The following is a 22,470-nucleotide window of genomic DNA, read 5'->3' on the forward strand; positions in this document are numbered from 1 at the left end:
ACATAGGAACATTGTATTTCTCTGGTATTGCTGGATAAATAAATTCCAAACGCAAAGGCAATAAAAAGTCAGAGATTATAGTAGGGTTCTAAACACCTATATAATATCGAGTATTTAAACTACCATCAGATTTATTTTGATGAAGGTTAAATAGTAATTATAAAATTCGTAAGTTGTACTTAATTTTACTATAAAAAGTAAAAGTATTCTACTCACGTTAAAAAATTACGAATAAAAATAACAAAATTTCAATAAAACACTTTTAAAGGATTAAAACGCGTGTAATTGTAACCGTATTTTTACATTAGATTTTTGCGTAAAAGTTACATTTTTGTTATTATTATTATTGAAACCCACAACTACAAATACCAAAAAAGAAGAGGACACTGTCGGTAAATTTTGCCATAAACCATCTGTGTACAGCAAATACCACCTCCGAGGCAATAAATGGCGCTAAACTTCATAATGACAACTATGTCAAATAATATCTTTGACTCATTTCATCTGCAGTCAGTTTTTCAGGGGAAAACGAGATCAAATAAAAATAAAAAATTGAATTTTTACGCAAAAACCTTGTGGAAAAAATACAGTTACAATTACACGCGTTTTAATCCTTTAAAAGTGTTTTATTTAAATGTGTAACACTCGCGTTAATCAAAGAAAATAATAAAATAACAAAACTTAAAAAAAAACAATATTTGGAGTAATGTTATTTTATTAACTCTTCCTATAGAACTGTAGAATATCATAAATTCAGACAATGTATTACAATATACCTTAATTCAAAACTAGACGAAATAATTTCGCTATATCATTTTGCTAATGATTGTGCCTTCGCTACTACATCTTCAATAGTACCAACCATATAGAATGCGGCTTCGGGTATGTTATCTAATTCACCGTTAAGTATTCTTTTGAATCCTTTTATAGTGTCTTCTAATTTAACAAGTTTTCCAACATGACCAGTGAATACTTCAGCGACTTGGAAGGGCTGGGAAAGAAATCGTTGTATTTTACGAGCTCGTGCAACGGTAAGCTTATCATCTTCAGACAATTCATCCATTCCTAAAATTGCTATAATGTCCTGCAACGATTTATAGTCTTGTAATATTTTCTGCACGCCTCTAGCAACTCCATAATGTTCAGGTCCAATAATATTAGGATCCATTACCCGAGACGTAGAATCAAGTGGATCAACAGCAGGGTACACTCCCAATTCAGCTATTGCACGAGATAATACTGTAGTTGCATCTAAATGTGCAAAAGTTGTAGCCGGCGCAGGATCAGTCAAATCGTCAGCAGGTACATACACTGCTTGTACACTTGTAATAGAACCAGCTGTCGTTGTAGTAATACGTTCTTGCATTGTTCCCATATCAGTTGCTAGAGTAGGCTGATATCCTACCGCCGAAGGGATTCGACCAAGCAAAGCGGATACTTCTGAACCAGCTTGGGTAAAACGAAAAATATTGTCTATGAATAAAAGTACATCTTGGCCCTCTTTATCTCGAAAATGTTCTGCTAGTGTTAAACCCGTTAATGCTACACGGGCTCTAGCACCAGGTGGTTCATTCATTTGTCCATATACCAAAGCCACCTTTGAATCTTTATAACTATCTTTAATTACACCACCGACTTTCATTTCATTATACAGATCATTCCCTTCCCTGGTACGTTCACCAACACCAGCAAATACGGAAAAACCTCCATGAGCTTTGGCAACATTATTTATTAACTCCATTATCAGTACAGTTTTACCAACCCCTGCTCCACCGAAAAGTCCAATTTTCCCACCTTTGACGTACGGGGCAAGTAAATCTACAACTTTTATTCCAGTAGCGAGAATTTCTTGTTCAACTGACATCTCAACAAAAGGTGGAGCATCAGCATGAATTGGAGCATACTCATTAGTTTCAATTGGTCCACGCTCATCAATAGGCTCGCCAATGACATTAATAATTCTCCCTAATGTTGGCTCTCCTACTGGAATTGTTATAGGTGCTCCTGTATCTATTATAACTTGCCCACGAACAAGCCCTTCTGTTCCGTCCATAGCTATGGTTCGACACGTATTTTCACCCAAGTGCTGTGCAACTTCCAGAATCAAGCGAGGCTTTCGATCAGGCACTTCTAGAGCATTCAATATTAATGGTAAATTTGTATCGAACTGCACATCAACAACTGCACCAATAACAGCTATTATTTTTCCTTTTGATCCATAAGAAGCAGATCTAGGTGGTCCTTTACCACCACCACTTTCACCACCACCCTTTTCTTGTTCATCTTTTAACAATGGAATGCCAGTTGATAACGTTCTCTTCATATTCACCACTCCCATGTAGTTTGGACTATTAGATGACATTGTACTGAATAAATAACATGGAAAAAAATAATGGTTTTGGATTTTAGTAATATTTTGTGATGTTTCCGGATAATATATCTTAGAAGTAAAATTTAAGACACCTTTAGTTAGCCAACGCACAGACCTTGATAAATATGGCAATTTATCGTATTTCAATAGAAAATTCATGCTTATCACGTTTATCGCACTATTTTTTATAGATTATTGTTGACTTTATATCACATAAAACCATTAAAATGAAACAAATAAATTGAATATAAATTACGGAAAGTCATGTGTGACACGTTTGACATTTGAATTTTTGGCATTTTTTTTTTCATTTAAAAATAATTACAATAAGTTTTTATTATTATTATTAGAACGAAGCCATTCTTGTATGTCTGCTTTACGAGTGTTGGTTTCGGGCCGTTGTTAATTTGCACTGGTGGTTGGTAACTAGTATTGTCCATGACAACACCTAGTTCTGTCAAGTTGGGAATAGCTTCTCACTTAATCACTTGTTAAAATTTGTTGGTACTCGGCTTTGGTTGACCTAGTGCTAAAATATAATAAGCCATTCTGTTTCAAACCTTTTTTACTGATCCTCCATGTACTTATTATAAATATCACTACAGATGAGATGCAAACCTTTGGTAGATGTTCCCTCCCAATAGTTTTGAAGAATTTATGTTTCGTCTAGGTATATTAGGTCTTGTTTTCCTTGGGCCCTTTTTGAAGATATGGTTTTTAAGTATCGTTGTCGCTAAGCAGCGATATCAATTGATTTTTATTTTGTTTGAACTCATAGCCATTCGCTATTAGTATTCTGCACAAGGTTTCATAGCAGCCTGGAAAATTGATGCTTTGCCTTAGCTACTAAGACGGCTTCGAAGTGTAGTTTTTGTTTTCTTAACATTATAAAATGGCTTGTGTTTAAATGGACTTACATTACTTTCAATCAATTTGAATAATCTACCGGCCGAAACGAATAAATTCTCACCAAATTGTGTTTCAGACAAAAAAGTTATTTTATTGCTAAATAGATGTTCCCAATATTTCATTTTATGACTTTCATTGTATTTCAGTAATCTTTGCAGAGGCAAGGGAACTATCTGTCGATCGTAATTTAAAACATAATATTGCTTATTCCAAACACAAGTTACTTAGTTATTGCTTTATGAATTTATTTAAAATATTATGATAAAGTAGTTAAATAAAAATGTTATCCTCAATTACTGCAACATATAATGGCTAAGGTAGGTAATAAAACCAATCACTGGTAAGAAAAAAATCAAAAGTCAAATGAAACTTAATATATTTTAAGGGTAATTTATAAGATTAATTTGTACCTAACATAATCAATTTTACTTTAAGGAACACAATAGTTAAAATCAGTCAATCACGGAGACAACTAACAAAAAAAAAAATTGCTCTTATATTATACTACTATATTTCCAAAGCTGTTTTGGATTTTGCTGGCCGCTCTCTCATTCTTCTCACCGATACGAATATTCCTGGCTTCAGGAGTTGGCTCTACGTACTTTAAGCCTGATAGCTACACCCAGCAAATAATAACAGACGTACTGTTTTAGGAACGCGCCACATTTACATCTAGCCAATCTTCAGCAGTTACCAGTTAGCCAATAATCACTTTACATTGGTGTCACTAATTCACTGAAAACTGTTACTTAAAATTGTAGAAACTTTTCTAGTCGACATCGAAAGTTTTACAATTAATGTTCTTACCGACTGGAATCCTGCAGTATGTAGCTGATTCAGTTGCCTACTTGACTGGTTGGGAGTTAAAAAAAAGTGTGGGTGTAAGCTCCGACTCACGACTGGAGTTTACTCCTCACGAAGTCTTTGAACAGGTACTAAGCTAAATCAAGTCCAATGGAGTCGGTTACAAACATACATACAGCAGAAGCTAATAAAAGCTTATTAATTAAAAAAGATGTTTATATATACAATACAATGTCATATTAATGTATGAATTGTAACTTACTTAGTACCCACGTGCTTATCAGATTTTCTAGCACTTTTATTTACACCACTTTCTTCCATAATTTATAGAATTTTCACTTAACTTTATGAAAGTATAATAATAAATCAATTTCAATAATATAATAAAGCTTCAAAATACAAGAAGGTGCGCGAGAAATGATGCGCACCAAAAACGTTACTATGCCATTTGATGAGTAGGTTTTACTCTCCATATTTTCTCATACCGGGCGCCTTATATGAAAATCGATTATTAAGGAGTAAACTCCAATAAACTCCAAAAAAAAGGAAACGAATGTTATCTTAGTTTCATACTAATATATTTTGGATTTAGTTGATTGCACTAAGACGAATTAGAATAGCTGTAGTATTTGGTATTAATGTTTCAAAAAACAATATTTGGTAAGCAAATATCCATTTTGACAGGCAAAAAGATTATTTAAATAAAACGAACTATGTGGTTAAATCAAAATCTGTTAATCAGTTTAAGAATAGACTGGACAAACATTTGGATAGATATGGCAAATGATATAGAGGCATCAGTGAAAGCTGCTTAGTCTATTATAAATAATAATAATAATAATATTATTATGATGTGTTTATATTCAGTTTGGAACTTAAAACGTTTTACTTTACGCACCTTGATATATTAGTCTGACTGAGAAAGACTCAACACTAAACATGATGTAAATTATTTGATTGTAAGGATTTTATCTATAATTTTAGTATTGCTTAATTAATGATCTATTTATTGTTGCCATTCCTATAGAAGGCTGGGTCAGCTTTTATTAGACAAACTATAGAAGTCGTATGATATTCATACCTATCTCTTGCTTTATGAATATCAAATTCCATTTTACAAACACGACAATATGCTAAGACATTTTGACATACGTATAATTATAATATCCCACAACACGTTGTTATTGATTTTTTCTTTTAACTATATTAATAGGCCTTAATAATAGGATTATTTATAACTGAAATTTGAAGTAATTTAATTATTTGTCATGTTTTTAGGCTTGTAAACTATTGTCACAGTAGACATATTATGTCTACTGTGCTATTGTTAAATACGTAGGGCACAGTAGTATTAAGCTGGGCATTCATGTACATACAGTTTGTTTCAACGAAAAAATGGATACACGTTTTGGAATCATCGTATTTCGCTACAGTTTGTTCGTTACATTTAAGACTGCAAATGCCGAAAGAGGGCTACGTAGACAGATACAAATTTATTGAATACTGACTTTTTTTTATGGAATAGGAGGACAAACGAGCGTTCGGGTCACCTGTTGTTAACTGATCACCGCCGCTCACAATTTCTTGCAACGCCAGAGGAATCACAGGAGCGTTGCCGGCCTTTAAGGAAGGTGTACGCGCTTTTTTTGAAGGTACCCATGTCGTATTGTCCCGGAAACACCGCACTGTATGCTGCGCCCTGTATGCTGCGCCCTGTATGCTGCGCCCTGTATGCTGCGCCCTGTATGCTGCGCCCAGTGAGGAAGCTGGAGGTCCACTTGCACAAGCTCTCGGGAAGCCCAAATGATGGAAGTGACTGAATATTTAAGGATGGATAAAGACATTTATTATAAACGTTTAGCCTTGTTATAATTTTCTTAAAACTCACTCTCATAATGTTAGTTAGTTTTGGACTGATTCCGTATTTTCATCTGGAATTTTTGTTGTAAATACCAGCAATATTTTATCCAGTATTGCACGTCTTTGTGTTTCTTATGATAACATTTATTTGTAACCTGGCAGAAACACGGGAATCTCATATATTTTTCAATAACATTCATTACCAATTCACTTTTATTGGATATTTTAAATCGATTTCAAATTGAATCACCGATTGACTTCGCGGCATAGCCTCACGGATACTTGAGCGAGCAGCCAGCAGACTGTAATATGGCTCTTTGGCGCGTCTCGCTAGCTTTCCATGTGTTTGGATGTTCACCAAGCCGCGACAAACGCTGGAGTTTTGTCATTCATGGGTCGAGTTCATTCGGCTTGCGATGTGTTCGTGAATACTTTTGTTATACACGTGTATTTTATCCATGTCATGACTGCAGATTTATATTATTACTCATTTGTTATAAATAGTTATAAATCTGTCGAATGCAGAGTCAAAACATTCAATTACAAAACTAAATAAAATATGTACCAGCAGTCAAGCTTAACATCGATAATATTTTGTATAAACAGCTATTTTTATATTAATAACTAGCTGACCCAGCAAACGTTGTATTGCCATATTATCCAATTAAAAAAAAATATATTTTTCGGGGTATAAAAAATATATCGTACATAAAATTTATCGTGCTACAATTATTGTATTCGATTGCCAGCTAGCAACCCTATAGCGGATCTGTGGATGAAACAGAATAATATTAAAATCGCGATACAAAAATAGGTGTTGATCGTAGACGGGTGAAAATGAGTAGTTGTATATATTTAATAATGTTGAATCATAAGAGAAAAATAGGCCGATTCTCAGACCGATATACATAAATTTCCAAACAATTTGGTTATGAATTTTCTAGCAAACAATCATTCATGTTTTGTAATTAGTCTGATATATTAAAATGTAAAAGCTTAAAAGCGGTAGGTTAGTATCTAAATTAAATAACTATATAAAAGTATGAATTTAAATAACTACAGCACCGCGATCTTCACATTTGCAATACACAACCAAGTAACCAATAGTAACGCTCGCTTTGTTGTCAGTGAAACGGGTCAATAGTTTCTTACCGTTAATATTTTATGAGTACGCCATTTCGTGGTGCGTACTGGAGAGAGAAGAGAACGCCCAACAGCGGCGAAACAAAATACTTACAGTAATCGATTTAGTTCTTTCAAAGTATGAGATATAAAAAGTGAAGATAATATTAAACTACAACATATTGTCATAAGAGTGAGTCAGGGATTTGAAAGTAAAACACAGCTTAAAGGAGCGAGCCTTTATTTGCGTTCACTTCCACGAACTTGCACTTCGCTGGTCTGCTGCTGTTCTTCTTCCCATGGTGGTGCCTTAAGTAGATCACACCGCACCAAACACTCGTTCTATTCTATCTTTTCCTCACTGAATCATAATCAATAAGTGGAAAGCCACTTTTCAATACTTCTTCTTCTCTTCCTTCTTTTCCTTTTCACTTTGGAGTCTGAACTTTGAACTTGCTAGAACTGCTTGTATGCCAACGCTTAGTATGGCTTATATATCCTCGGGTGTGCTCTTTTTTCAAAATGATTCTCTCCAATCCTCTAGTACAATAAAAAGTTTAGTAAGCGCTTTTCCGCTGAGCTACGTGTTTTGTTAAAGAAGCTGTCGAAATTATCAATGCCTAGAAGTTTGACAACTCACGTCATGTACGTCGAAGGTTTGCTACGCGATAATAATATGACAAGAGATAACACGATTGAAGTGGAAACTAGCCAAGCGAAACACTCTAGGAAAAAAGTGATTCACTTGACTGACAGCCAAACACTAAATGGCTCTTGTAATAAGGGAGATAGCCGCTTTCAAACTTAGCCGGATTATACTTCGTCGTCAATCGCCATACTGTAATTACTACTATTTGAAACTTCTGCACTTCATGTTTCATACTAAACTATATTTAAATTTTTACTTAGGCAGTCCCGCCTCTTATTACGTAGTATTTACTTTGGTAAAAACTTAAGACTCCCTTAGCCGACACGAGCTGATTTTAACCAAATTTGAAATGTATAAATAATACCAGTATATGCTCATGTTTTTAGGTACATTTTTGTACACTACAACTATTGTGTAAGATTTTTATTTCTGTATATATATATATATATATATATATATATATTCCTAATTAATATAAATATATAATTATTGCAAACCAATAAAGAAACTTTACCCAAGTACTGAAATAAAATAAAAATATTCCGCTTTAATCTTCCTTAAGCCTAAATTATTAACAGTTTCTAATAATAAGTCAAAGAACGCCTTAAAATGCTTTGCATATTGTACAAGTTAATTCAGTTGGTCATGCCGATCCAATTATGCGAGTATTGCTCTACTGTCGAATTTTCCTCTGCCAAGTTCCATTTTTAATATTCACCCCAACTGGATTTGAGTAAAGCTAGATTAAATATGTACATACGATATAACTAGCTTGGTTTGCACCTTATAAAGAGTGGGATTTAAGGGCTCAGTAATTATTTGTAGACTTTTGATTTGAAGTAGGTAATAACGTTACATTATATTTTATTTATTGAGAAGGAGTTTTTCATTTAAAATATCTGGTAAAACTAATTTCGAGTAAAGCGCTCTAAAATCGATGTATGAAATGAACAAAAAGCAGAAAATTGAGATTTGCCTACGTATAAGTTTATGTTTATTAGATTTTAACTAAAAACTCGTATTTTGTTAAGAATCAACGGTACATATTGTTGGTCTAAAATATGATATTATGTATTCATTATTTTTAGAAATCACTTATTACCCATGGTGTTGTTTAACCGACTTCCAAAAAGAGGAGGTTCTCAATGTGACTGGTATTTTTTTTATGTATGTACACTGATTACGCTGAGATTTATGATCCGATTGATGTGATTCTTCTTTAGTTTGATCCGGAGTGTTTGCCATTTGGTCCGATAAAAATTAGACATAGTTTGGCCCAGAAGTTTTAATTTTATGAATATTTTTGCTTACGTGGATGATGTTATTATAGTTTGTGTACTGCTTTTTTAGGAGTTTTAATTTAGATTGATTAGAAATTATTTATTATACAACCCATTTGCCGATAAACGGGTCTTCAGCTACCTGTCATTCATAGCTCACAAACGTTCTTCACTATATTTCAATGTCTCACAAGAACGTGAAATAAGGGATCTATATTGTTTAGGGCACTTAAAAAATACTGTTGAATATACAACAATAAAAACCAACTAAATCTTATAGATTACATGAATAATGATGTTTTAAAGTAAGACTAAAACTACATTCAAAAAAATCGACTTCAAAAACTGAGTGGAATTTTTAAACGTAGTTTACGTAGAAAAGTTTTATTAAACGTATTTTTTTTTCTGTTTGTGTTCTTCAAAAAAAAATAATAAATTAATCTACATATTATTCTGTTTCTGCATATATTCGTATTTGATAATGGAATGAATAAGTCTTATGTTCCTTACGGGTGTCTGGTCCAATTAAGATAAAATTTATAAATCAGGTTGCGGTCGCTTCAAAAGAAATCTTTTCAAATATTTATTTCAGCTTATACTATACTTCACACCTATAATAGATTACGTAATAAGGACGTGGTTTTCCTGGCAAGCGTGTGCGACACAACAGCCTCGCTGGGTGGTTCTTCCCCGACTGCTCGGCGCACACCCGGTGCCCGCTCTCGTCCGCATTCGCACCGCACGCCGATAACATCCAAGCCTAGACGAATACAAATCATCTGCGACATTCTTGACTACGACAACTAGGCAAACACCAATTTTGCATACACCTAACAATAAATGGAACCAGCTAAATATTTATGGTACTTCACTTAAAACCGTATCAGTAAACAAGCACAGTACTCATACAAATGATTTCAAACTAATAATGTACGAATACGTATATGTAATTGGAATGAGCCAATAATGTGAAACACAAAACAATTTTGGAGTGTAGATTTCGCGGAGCTACAGAGTTATTAAATATAAATTACTTCGTCGGTTGGAATAAATATTGAAACCTAAATAATATTCAATTTCAGTTGAAAAACTAGTAAGAGAGCTTATATTAATGTTTCATAATTATTTGATATTCCGTTTCTCTAGTAATTAATGGGCAGCAACATTTTCTATTAGAAATGTTAAATTAACGTGATTTCAGATGAAATGGCTTTTGAATATCTTTAGTTTAATATTCAGGAAATATTTTATTAAAACATACACGTTTGTGCTGTGTTCTTGTTGCATCGTGTCATTTATTTACGCAAACAGCATTTATTTTCAATATTTAATAAGACTTCAACATTTTAATTATAACAGGACTTTGTGCATATTACATTTCTATTCAGTATAATATTTTAAATATTATTATAAAGTAAATCACAGCATTTTAAAATAAGTCATGGCCGCCTTCATGTATGACGATGAGGCATATAATAATGGGTCAATGCGAACCTTATTATAAAGATATAAGAAATAGGACATGCAGGAAGTTACATATTATATAAATATTAAACAGATTAAGGACTGGTCTCCACTGCGCTCCAACTAGATACAGCACTACTGAAAAATAATAGCTCTTTTATTACAGCAACTATTAGATACTTGGTGGCATCTTGACACCCAATGGCAATGACAATCTTTCAAATTTTATTACTTACGCTTCGAGTTATTTTACATTGAAATTAATAAAATACAAAATACTTACTGATGATATGTGATCCCAGTGTCCCTCTTATTTCATGTAGTATTTTTTAAAGTTTTACTATGCAACCCGGCATTCCAGTGTCAATTATTAGCAAAGTTTAACAGAAAATCTGGCAAGTCAACGTCACACATTGTTTGAGACTGGCTCGAGTACGCCCACTTGGGCGTAATCCAGTTGGAGCGCAGCGGAGACCAACCCTCAATCTAAGGGTCCAAGTTTATCACACTCATAGCGGACTATGTAAGTCATACTGTGAAAAATTGAGAAAGGCCGTACTCAAACAATATGTATCTTTAGAATCTTTTATAAAACCATATGGAAACAAATAAAGCCTGTAAAATATTTCTTATATTAGTTTCATTATTGTTTATAAAATAAACAAAATATAATACTGGGAAACTTAATAACAGGACTATAATTTGTATAAATCTCGAAATAAAATTCATTCTGAATAATGTAATAATGTAACACTGAAAGCCAGGCTGTCAAATATTTGCATACGTGTAAGCTTTTCTCAAAATCATCAAGTTGCATTGTTCATTTTATCGCTTGTTTCACACAATATAAATTTCATCGTATTTACATTAATTGTTGTTAAATTATTGAAAACTATTGTAAGATCAGTTATTGAATGATGCGATTTTAAAAGGTAACATAATCATTAAAGTTTCAATGTATTACATGAATCTATGAAAAGGTATTACTGATTTTACTAAATGAAATTCCACAAATATTTATTTAATCAAAACAAATCTTATAACTATATTTACAATACTACGACTACATAAAATTAAAACTATCATTACGTGGAAGCGTACCAAGAATACTGGCAGCATTACCCCGTTGGATAGCAAGGCTGATCCGTTGACCGAAATAGCTGCCAGCGCTTGGGTTTCCAGTAGCCTTATTGAGGCGCGAAGATAGTATTTTGAACATTCTCCGCGCCTCTGGGCCCCACGGGCCAAGTGTCTCGACACCAAACGGCACAAAGATGTATGACTCACTGAGACCAACATATTTGCGACGCTTGCTGTCTTCGGCAGTCGAAGCAGCAGCCCCAGCACCAACTGACGTAACATGGACATGAGAAGGAGCCAGAGTGTCGACGCAAGTAGCGTCCCACACCAGCGCCCTTCCCTTCCTTTTAATATAGATATAAATAGTGAAAAATAAATAATAATCTTAACCGCCCGCTTCGGCAAATAATAGTATATTTACCTTTTTTTCTATTAATTTTTTAAACTCTGTATCAATAGAAATTAAGATGAACACCAAAACTTATTAAAATAATATTCATAGTGACGTCAACAATTATTACTCAAAAAATTTCAATATAATTGATTTAAATGTGAGAGTAATTAAAAATCTTATAATTAATCATAATAAATTTCGAAAAATAATGCTTTTCACTTGTTATCATATAAAAAAAACAAATAATCGGTGAGTAATCATTTCACATAAGTAAAAATAGAAGTATACTTTAGACTTATTGAAAACACGTGATAAAAGATTTCACAAAAGGATTCGATACTTTGAAAAGACTCATAATAATATTGAAGATTTATTTGCTAAAATTAGAAAAGTAATAGTAAATCTATATGAGAATAGAAGGTTTTACTGGAAAATATGAGTGTGGGTTACGTACGTAGGTTGAAGTGTGCGATTTCAGTTTATTTATAGTTGTCTGTCATTAAATATTTGTATTAGTACATACTGTAAAAAAAAGCATAGTTATTATGGTGCCACTGACAATGAAATCTAAAATAGCTATAGCTAGGTAGGTTCATAAAAATATTAGTGTATAAATGATTACACTAAACATTGTAATGTCAATAAGAAAAAAAACTTTTTAATATACTTTGCCAAGACGCTGGTAAGTCTCATCCCTTACTGTCATAAAAAATGGCAAAGGTACACACCCTTACAGCCAACTCGATATTTACATTTCTCGCGCAGGACGTTCAGCTGATGGTAATTGATACGCTCTGCCCATTACATTGCAGTGTCGCTCAGGATTCTTGAAAAACCTACATATTCTAAGCGGCACCACTTTTGCTTTTACCTTTTTTTTTTGTTACGGTGTGTGTGGATAATGCAGCTACTGTACTCAATAACTTTTGTTTTGTATGAATTTACATTTACATTTTAAACTTACTCATGTAAGGCATTGACTATATTTTGATGTTTGAGTATTATTGTTGCATCACTTTACATATTAAATTGTAATTGAAATCATTTGTAAAACGATGAAAATGTAAATCTTGATTTAAAAGAGTGGCAATGAATTTCTTGCTACTTATTCTCATTAGCTCAAACCTTTACGAAGTAGCGGTAGATTGAATAATATTTTTTTTACATTCATAAGTGTCATTTCCGTCACCTACCTATGAATAAAGTGATTTTGATTTTTGATTTTAAAAGCAATTACTAGAGTTTGTATTTTGTATAATACGTTTTCTTTTGAGATTATATAAAATATTCGTATTTGTAAGTATGAAGACGATTATACAATTCATATCCCGCCCATTTATGCGACAACTTGAAAACTGTGGTTTTTATTTGTTAAAAACATTTTTAGCGACGTTGTTTCACTAATTCAAAACTCTTTGGTGGCGTCATTCATTGCGACGCGCAACCCACACGCTTTTTGACCCTTCTTATACAACTTTGTATGTAATAATTTCTTAGATCGTGTTGTGAAAGTTCTTAGCCTTGGTTGGAAGTTAACGTTCCGAGCGTCATAAACGCTGGAGACTGGCCATGATTTATAAATTATAAATTTCGTTTATTTGAACCTCGTTGACTGCAAATATAGGTTCGTCTTAGAAAGAATGACCTGCTGTAAATAACACACCGTCATTAATACATAGACCTCATAAATAGCTCAGTACTAATTCAATAATATACCATTCATCTAGTATTCTGAAACTTATTGTGCATGTTTATAAAGAACGAAAACTCAGCTTGAATTATTATTCAATTCTTTCTGCACTTTTTCACAACGTGTAGCTTAATATGAGCCAAAGTTCACGTACTAAAATAAATTTAGGTGTAGCTTATATATACCCGTTCTGTTGCATGTAAATTGAGTATTGGATCTCATTTCAAATTATTATTTATAAAACTCTTGTCTAATATCAGCAACGGTGATCCCTAAAATTGTTCCTTACGCTGCTAATTAAATTAGATTCTCAAAGGTGTCGTTTTAATTAAATCTGACACCGCCGTTACAGACTTATTTTGATGTCCGTTGCTAGAGCGCTTGGGTCGCATTCCTTCTTTAGTGTTGTGGTTTTAGGCATTTTAATATTAAATGCTGATACCGATCTCAAAGGATATTAAAACACAGAGTTTACATTCCTATGTTTTCCTTTATACTCAATGTAGTTTTTGACACTTGAAGTGAAGATCAGATTGACTTCTTATTGAAAATTCTAAAAGATTTACAAGCACTAGTCATTTTGATAGTGAATAGTTAATGAACTTTGATTTTCGATAGATACTAAGCTTAGATTATGGATTGGTCTCCGCTGTGCTCCAACTAGATACCGTAGTACCTAAGAACAATAGCTGTTTTATTACGGCAACTATTAGATGCTTGTGTGCGTGGCATCTTGACACTCAATGGCATCTTTCAAATTATGTAACATAAGCTTCGTGTTATTTTACATTTAAATTAATAAAATACAAAATACTTACTGATGATGTTATGATACAAGTGTCTTACCTTATTCTTGAAGTATTATTTTTTAAGTTTTACTTCGCCACTCGGAATTTAAGTTTCAATTATAAGGAAAGTTTAATAGAACATGTGGCACGTCGACGTCACACATTGTTCGAGACTGGCTCGAGTACACCCACTTGGACATAGTATTAGTTGCCGCACTTTTCGACTACGTCTGCGATATCTAGTTGGAGCGCAGCGAATCTCCTTAAACTAAGGTTCTAAGTAAATATGTTGAAGAATTCTTAGCCAAGTAGTTAAAAATCCTAAGTACTGAGCTTACGGATCCCGGGTTAAAAGCACAATAGTTGCATTGTTTAGTTAAAAAAAAATATTTATTACCGAATCATGAAGACCTGAGAATAAACCAATATGCAAAATATCACTGTCATAACAATTATAATTCCATAAACTTTAAAACTACCGTCAGACGTGTGTGAAAGTGAGATAACTATAACATAAAAACCTAAGTGTGAGAAAGAGACGGAATAGATGAAGACCATGAAACCGATTTGAAACAATTTAGTGTTCTTTAGTCTCCTGTATAATTGGGCTCCGTTTTAATTTGAGTACTATTTACTGGTGCCGTATTCTGTATTAGTGTATATTTTCTTAAGTTTATAATCACTTATGAAAATATGTGTTAGATAATAAAATATTGTACGCGTGAATATGACGCCGTTTATTAATATTTGTCATAGGGATTGACCAAAAGCAAAATACTACACACTTCACTAACTCCCTAACACATCTGTAAAACTAGCACACATGAACATTATAAAATTTAGTCTCGCCGTAATGAGGAGATGATCGAGGAGAAAGTCTATTACTCTGGTGTAATAAGTTTATAGATAATTCTGCAGTACAAGTATATTTCTAAATGTCCTTGCAAATAAACGCGGAAAACGTTATGCGTCCGAATAAACCAATGATAAGCAAATTGTCTTATACTCAGGTTTACTTTATACCAAGTTTATTTGCAAGGCCGCTTGTGTGTACATGATACACATCAAATAACGACTTTTCTGTTGAGAAATCGTGTATTGATGTATGTTTTATTATGTATTTTATATAATCTTATTATTATATTGTAATTATTGTTTTTTGGCACCCATTATAACGGCTTTATTTGAAGCTAAATAATTAGATTAAAAGTTAATGAGCTCTAGCTGACCCAGCAAACGTTGTTTTCGACATCCTTTACGACTACCGACTACCACGAAAAAGTCGTTTAATTTTTCGGGTTAATAAATAGCATATATCACAAAAAATGTAGCTTTCTATTGGTAACAGAGTTTTCTAAATCAGTTCAGTAGATCCAGCGATAAATGCTCCTGTGATAGAATTACTAATTGTTAAACATTCTAATGTGGGCGGCGGTGATCACTTAGCACCAGAAGGCCCGTAAACCTCTTTGTTAAAACGAGGTTTTCCATAAAAAAAAACTAGCCTCTAGAAACTTGTGATAATGATTTTAGATGAAAGAAATTATTTTATTTTGCTATTATTTTATATTATTTTGAAATTCGGGACAGAGATAAACACAAGAAATAAAAAATCATGAAAATCGGTCCAGCCCTACTCCAGATATAAGTGTTTGAGCAACTATATTGTGTAATATTTATTTTTTTAATTTGATCTAAGTAATTATATCTGGAATCTTGAGTATACGGATGAATGTATATGATGATTGATAGTTATGCAAATGTCATACGAAGCTAATGTAATATGCTTCTATAAACTATTTTAAACGATTTATTTCAGTCGGCATAAACATGCATATTTTGCGATTTAGAAACGGGTGAGCAAGCCACGTAGAACTCTCCATGGGAAAAACAAGGGATGCTCAAATGTATGCCTACTACTTTAAGGGTTTGAGCCTGCAATTTTTTGATAGTCTAATAAAATGCAACTTTTAATTGGAACTGCAGGCGTTTTAAATTAAGAACTCTCCCTCACGCAGTTATCCGACCACCCGCACGCTCGTCCCATTCGCCCGCCACCAAACTGCACCGTAATATCGCGCACTCGGTTGTTTATAATCGTCGTCATAACTATTGAAATATTTGTTCATAAAATGTAGTATAAAAGACAAAGTTTATCTACTTTAAATACCAAATGCGACAAAAGTATAATATGTTTTGATATAGGGATCAATTTATTACTGCCAAAATATGTGCTATTTTGACGATAATGTCTTACAGATACAAGATATTTGATGTCCCGGACCTTTTTGTTGGACTATTTTAGATAAACATTAACATTATACATTCTATACATGTAACTCTAACCGTTTTTGCGACCCACGCCAGAATAATAATAATAATAATATTGACACACTTTTTACACAAATTATATTGCCCCAATTTAGGTATATAGCCTGTGTTATGGGTTGCAAGACAACGATTTAATTTATATTTAATAGAAAATGCTCGCAGATGGCGGTTTTTTTTCCTACTTGCATGACACTTATCGTTGGATAATTGTTATTGTTAAATATTTAAATTTATATTGAAAATATCGAACCTCAAAAGTAATCGTTCTTGTTTCGTACCATTATCTACGAATACTACAAAAAGACCATCTGACAACATTTTGTCTTGTCTTGTTTATATGTTCCCTAAGGTGAGAAACGTTGAATAATAAATAGGTTATTTGAAAACTTCGTTTCAGTGTGTTTTCCACCGAAACCAAACCCATCACTTATGGGTTTCAAGCTTCGAAAACATGTTTGACCTGCTACCGAATGGCCTATATACCACACGCCACAAATTCAAGGAACGGTTTCAAAAGAGTGTGGACGGAACCGGATGTCCTACTCTTCCATAAAAAAATATTATAATTGTATTTTCAAAAACACACACAAAACCGAAAAGTAAATGTAGCAATCCTGTCCTGCAAACGGTAGGTCCGGTTCACAAGTCAAACAATAATGTAGTGGGTGGCAGCGGGGGATATAGAGTCGGAATCATTTATAAATGGGGTAGTGAACGGGGAGGCTGATACGCGGGGAAAGGTGTTTTGCTGCATTTTGCATGAACCGTGTTCGTAGGTAAATCTGCACAATTCCAGCTTCCATGCGGATACAACGCAATACGTTGTATTAATGGACTGTTATTCCATCTAGAGCTTAAGATATGCTTGGAATTACCAGGCTTTTAGTATTGAATGCAGATTATAGATTTGAAGTTCCATTTATGGTTGTAGTCTTGATTTACATAATAATTTACAAAATGTTCTTTTATATTTCAGAAATAATAATATGTTGATAAACCCCTAGTGGAAACAAAATTGATTGGTGTTCAATCATTTACAAAAATGCATCTGTAGCTGCTGAAGCAAAAGTTTTTCAAAAATGTTACTAAAACAGGTAGCACTGAAACAGGCCTGAAATTAGCGGGTTCAAAAGAACTGCCGGATATAAACAATGGTATAACTTTGCTGTATTTCATGAGTTCAGGGAACACACACTCATCTATGAATTCGTTAAATATTATTGCTAATTCCATATATTAGGAAATTCGAATTATACTAAAGATTTGTTATATAATACAAAATAGCTGGTATAACGTCAGGGTTCGGCCCTTTATTAATGTCGAGGCGTCTCAGTTGCTTTTTTACCTCTTCTTCCTTAAAACTATACTATATGTATCCAAAGAAGAATTTTGAAAAGAATAATTATAGTTTTTTTAAATAGATTTAAGTGTAATGTATACACACTCGAAAAATGACTCCCGAACTGGTTACAAATATCTGAACCGTTAGTAAACGAACAATAATTCAGCGTCATTAAAGCTGGATAGTTGCAGTCGTTTTATACTATGTAGTGATATTGCGCTTACTAGGTACGCTTTTTTTAAAATACGTGAAAAAAATAGGTTTAATTATTATGCTATTCTCCACCCATTCTAGATAACTTTTATAGACCACTAGCTGACCCGGCAGACTTCGTACTGCCCCAATCGATAAATAAATTACCTAAACTTTTGTATAAAATAAACTTAAAACAAACAAAAGGAATCCTTTTTTATACAAACAAATAAATAAAAAAATGCTCGGTACGAATGAAAGTTTAATATAATAACACACGATTCACGATCACGTGAGCTGTGCGATTTAAGAATTAACCTTAGAATAGAATATCATTTATATTTTAAAACTACTATCATTTTATTTATCGTAACTTACTTATAATTATTATTGATACATTACCCGATATACACCGCGGCCCTCGACGCGCTATTTATAGGCACGCTCCCGCCGACCAGGCCGGCCGTAACCGCCGCAAACGCTACGTCCCGCGATTCTTAAATCTGTAATATCTTCGAAAAAATTCATTTAAATCATATGGGCCATATAGATCTATATTAATTCAACAATGTATTTAAGGTATTTAATTAGATAAGGATTAATGCTGTTTTGGTTAAAATCGCTTCAAAAATTAGCCATTATTTGTCGTAAAAAGTAAATGACAAAAAAATGTTATTGTGGGATATCCATAAGAGATAGACATATACCATAGCGGAGTTTACTGTAGACCTTTAATTCTTAATTCTGAATACTTAGTACATTATTTTGATAAATCTCGCCTGCGTTTGCAATGTAAGCGGAAAAAATCTAGTTATTTACAACATCATATTAGAAACTTTAAAAATAACAGTATGTCTCCACTATTTAATGGATGTTATTATACATACAAACGTTCCTCTTCAATCACTTTATCTATTAAAAAAACTGCATCAAAATCCGTTGCGTAGTTTTAAAGATTTAAACATACCTACATAGGGATATAGGGACAGAGAAAGACTACATAGAAATAATTTGAGATCTATCTCTTAATAATTTAAAATCAATTTTATCTAGCAGATTAGGATTTTCTTAAATAGATAATATTCATCATTTGTTCTTCTCTGCCATCCGTTTTATCAAGTTTTTAGACTACCGCACTGGATGACGTGTTTTTTCGATTACGTTATCAATCATTGATTTCAGCAAGCTTTCTATTAATAACCTCATAATCAGCATTTCTACAATTTCTTTAATTTCTTCAAGACAGATTATTAATTGTATAAAAACTTTCAGTGTTTTTTAAGGTTCACATTTTTTTTTATCAGGTTACACTTTAATAAATTTGAATTTAGCAGCACTGCATACGGGATATAATATAAAAATAAGCATTAAATAATAGCATTGATAATTCCTTTTTTGCCAATTGTTATTTATAACTAATAGAATTCTATTGTTCATAATGTTTTAGATTTTGGTGGTTGACTTAACAAACATACTCTTAATGCAAGAGTGGTAAATATTATATAACTATTGCATGTGCTAGTTAAAAACATACCATTGTTTCAACACAACTTAAACAAAATATTATTTCTGTTGTGACCGTTCTGATCACTGTAACAGTAGTATCATTTGTGAGTTGACTAATTGGGTTCGTCTCTGCTTAGTATGAAGTTCTCTTTGATTTTATTCTTTTTTATATGTAATTATTGTTGTTGCGTTGAAACTGCAATATTAGATACGTTTTCAAAAGGAGTGACCTATATCAAAACTACAATGTCAACTGTACTTAATTCAATAAGAAGTAAAATGAAGCATTTCATCTTCCCAGACATTGATCACGATACCCCAGTGGATTTTCAAATACAAAAAAGAATCAAGAAAGTATTTTACGACTTTGTCAAAGGAATGCCTGCTGAAATCGGAACAGAACTACCCGAGTCAATTGAGTTAAAATTGGAACCAACTTCTTTATTGTCTACTCCTCAATTGGCAGCAATACATGGAAAACGTCTAGAAACACATGTAGTACTTTCAAAGGATGGATATCTTTTAACTTTACATCGTCTTATAAATCCTTGTATAAATGAAGGTTGCAAAGCCAACCTTAATGAAACTATACTCTTACACCATGGCTTATTAGGAAGTTCAGCAGATTGGATATTACTTGGACCAAATAAATCACTTCCTTATTTATTATCCAATATGGGTTATGACGTTTGGATGATAAATGCAAGAGGTAACTACTATTCTAGAGGCCACATTAATATGAATGTTAATGATGTTAATTACTGGAAATTTTCATGGCATGAAATGGGATATTATGATCTACCTGCTGTCTTGGAATATATGAAGAGTGCTAAAAGTAATGACCTTTCCATTAACTTTATTGGACATTCTATGGGAACAACGTGTTTTCTAGTTTTGCTTTCCTCATTATCCGATTATAATAAGTATTTTAAGATGGGTATACTTCTAGCGCCTCTTTCATTTTTAAATAATGCAAAAGGTCCAATAAACTTAATACCTAAAAATCCAACCGATCACGTGCTCAAATTATTAGGAAACGGAGAATTCTTGGCGCATCGAAGAATTCCAACATGGTTAAGAAGAGGACATTGTACAAAACAAAAGATGTTTTGCAGCAATCCGTTATTTTTTATTACTGGTGGGGCCCCAGATGCTGTTAATTATTGGGAAAACAGTTTCACTGCAAGAGTCTTACACCATGTGCCAGCAGGTGGATCTACGAATACAATATTGCATTATGCTCAACTGGTAAAAAGTGGAAAATTTCACAAGTTTGACAAAGAAGATGATGAATACGAATTAAGTAAGATAACAGTTCCTATTGCATTTATAACTTCTAGCGACGATTGGCTTAGTACAATACCTGATGTATTAAGATTATATTTTAGTGTTACAAATCCTATAGACCATTACATTATTCGTGATAAAAACATAAGTCATACTGATTTTGTTTGGGGCCCGTCAGCAAACGAGTTGATATTTGAAAAAGTATTTTTCTATCTAATGAATGGTTTGAATTACGAATCATCATATTTTAATGAGGTTTGAAAGACGTAATCAGTAAAAATAATACTTTCGATACTGTGGATCAGTCGGGGTCGTTGATTTAGGTAAGCGTAAAGGAGAAATCCTTTGCCGTGCAGATCGATTCATTTATGTTCATGTTTTATATTCGTTTTTTATTTTAATATAGAAACTCTTTAGTATTTTATTTTGTTACTAATATACAATAATTATTAATAAATATTCAGATTTATTTACTTCGTATTTATTTTGTTACCTCTTATTATGTGATCTATTATTATATACTTATATTAATAAAAGTTAAAGCGTGTATCAGCTGATTTCTTAACTTTAACCAATAATGAAGCCCCAGGTTTAATATTGTTAAACATTATAATTAAAATTGATTCATAAATCAAAGGCGACATAGTTACTATAAATAAGTATATTTATTTATACATTTATACAGAACATCAACATCATATTATATTTAAACAATCAATTAGCTTATCTTATAAAAGAACAAACATTGATACACATGACATCACAGAAGTTTATGTGAACAAGTCACATTCGAAGGAATTAAGTTAGGAAAACTTTCTAAAGCATAAATAAACGAATTCTCGATAGCTATCAAAGTATCTGGACGTCTTAATACATTTTTTACATATACGTGTATACCATAGCATATAAGTTGGACGTTTAACAATATAATATTGACTATAATAATACTGTTATATTAATTAACATGATAAAATAATATACATATATATATAGTGTATAGGAAATTAATTCTACAATCTACAAGTTTATAAATGTTACGCTACTCTCTGTAATTACATTTTTTGTAAAATTTTGTGATAAATAAAATATGTTTTATTGCACACTGACACCTTTCTTTGGTGTTTGACTTTTTTGTCTGTTTTTCTAGCTGTATGTTCTTTTATATCTCAACAATGTCTTGCAAGATCTTGCTAAAAATTGATGTGTAGAGATGATTTGTATGGCCAATGGATAGGTTATATACAGGTAGACCATCATTTATTCGAATCATCACGTTGCGCGGTCACCATGCGAGGGGTGGGGGTGTGTATGACTCACGCGCAGTAGATTGGTTAAAAGAATAAGTCACAATGAGTCGCTTCACCGAAGAATAACGCGCGTTCTGTGTAAATTTGTTTTACG

General features: G+C 32.7%; 2 protein-coding genes across 2 annotated transcripts; one reads left to right on the top strand and one right to left on the bottom strand.

The window, feature by feature from the left end:
* Nucleotides 1–697: 697 nt before the first annotated feature.
* LOC126979048 (ATP synthase subunit beta, mitochondrial-like) lies at nt 698–2,621 on the bottom strand. The gene has a single exon (XM_050828229.1). The coding sequence runs from the start codon at nt 2,528–2,530 to the stop codon at nt 812–814; it is 1,719 nt and encodes a 572-aa protein (XP_050684186.1). The 5' UTR covers nt 2,531–2,621; the 3' UTR covers nt 698–811.
* Nucleotides 2,622–20,061: 17,440 nt separating this feature from the next.
* LOC126978927 (lipase 3-like) lies at nt 20,062–21,330 on the top strand. Its single transcript, XM_050828054.1, has one exon. The coding sequence runs from the start codon at nt 20,062–20,064 to the stop codon at nt 21,328–21,330; it is 1,269 nt and encodes a 422-aa protein (XP_050684011.1).
* Nucleotides 21,331–22,470: the final 1,140 nt, after the last annotated feature.

Source organism: Leptidea sinapis, chromosome Z, assembly GCF_905404315.1.
Source record: "Leptidea sinapis chromosome Z, ilLepSina1.1, whole genome shotgun sequence".
Classification (NCBI taxonomy): Eukaryota; Metazoa; Arthropoda; class Insecta; order Lepidoptera; family Pieridae; genus Leptidea; species Leptidea sinapis.

Excerpts from the sequence above, each read along its gene's own strand:
- LOC126979048 (XM_050828229.1), bottom strand. The coding sequence starts at position 2,530 with ATGAATTTTCTATTGAAATACGATAAATTGCCATATTTATCAAGGTCT.
- LOC126978927 (XM_050828054.1), top strand. The coding sequence starts at position 20,062 with ATGAAGCATTTCATCTTCCCAGACATTGATCACGATACCCCAGTGGAT.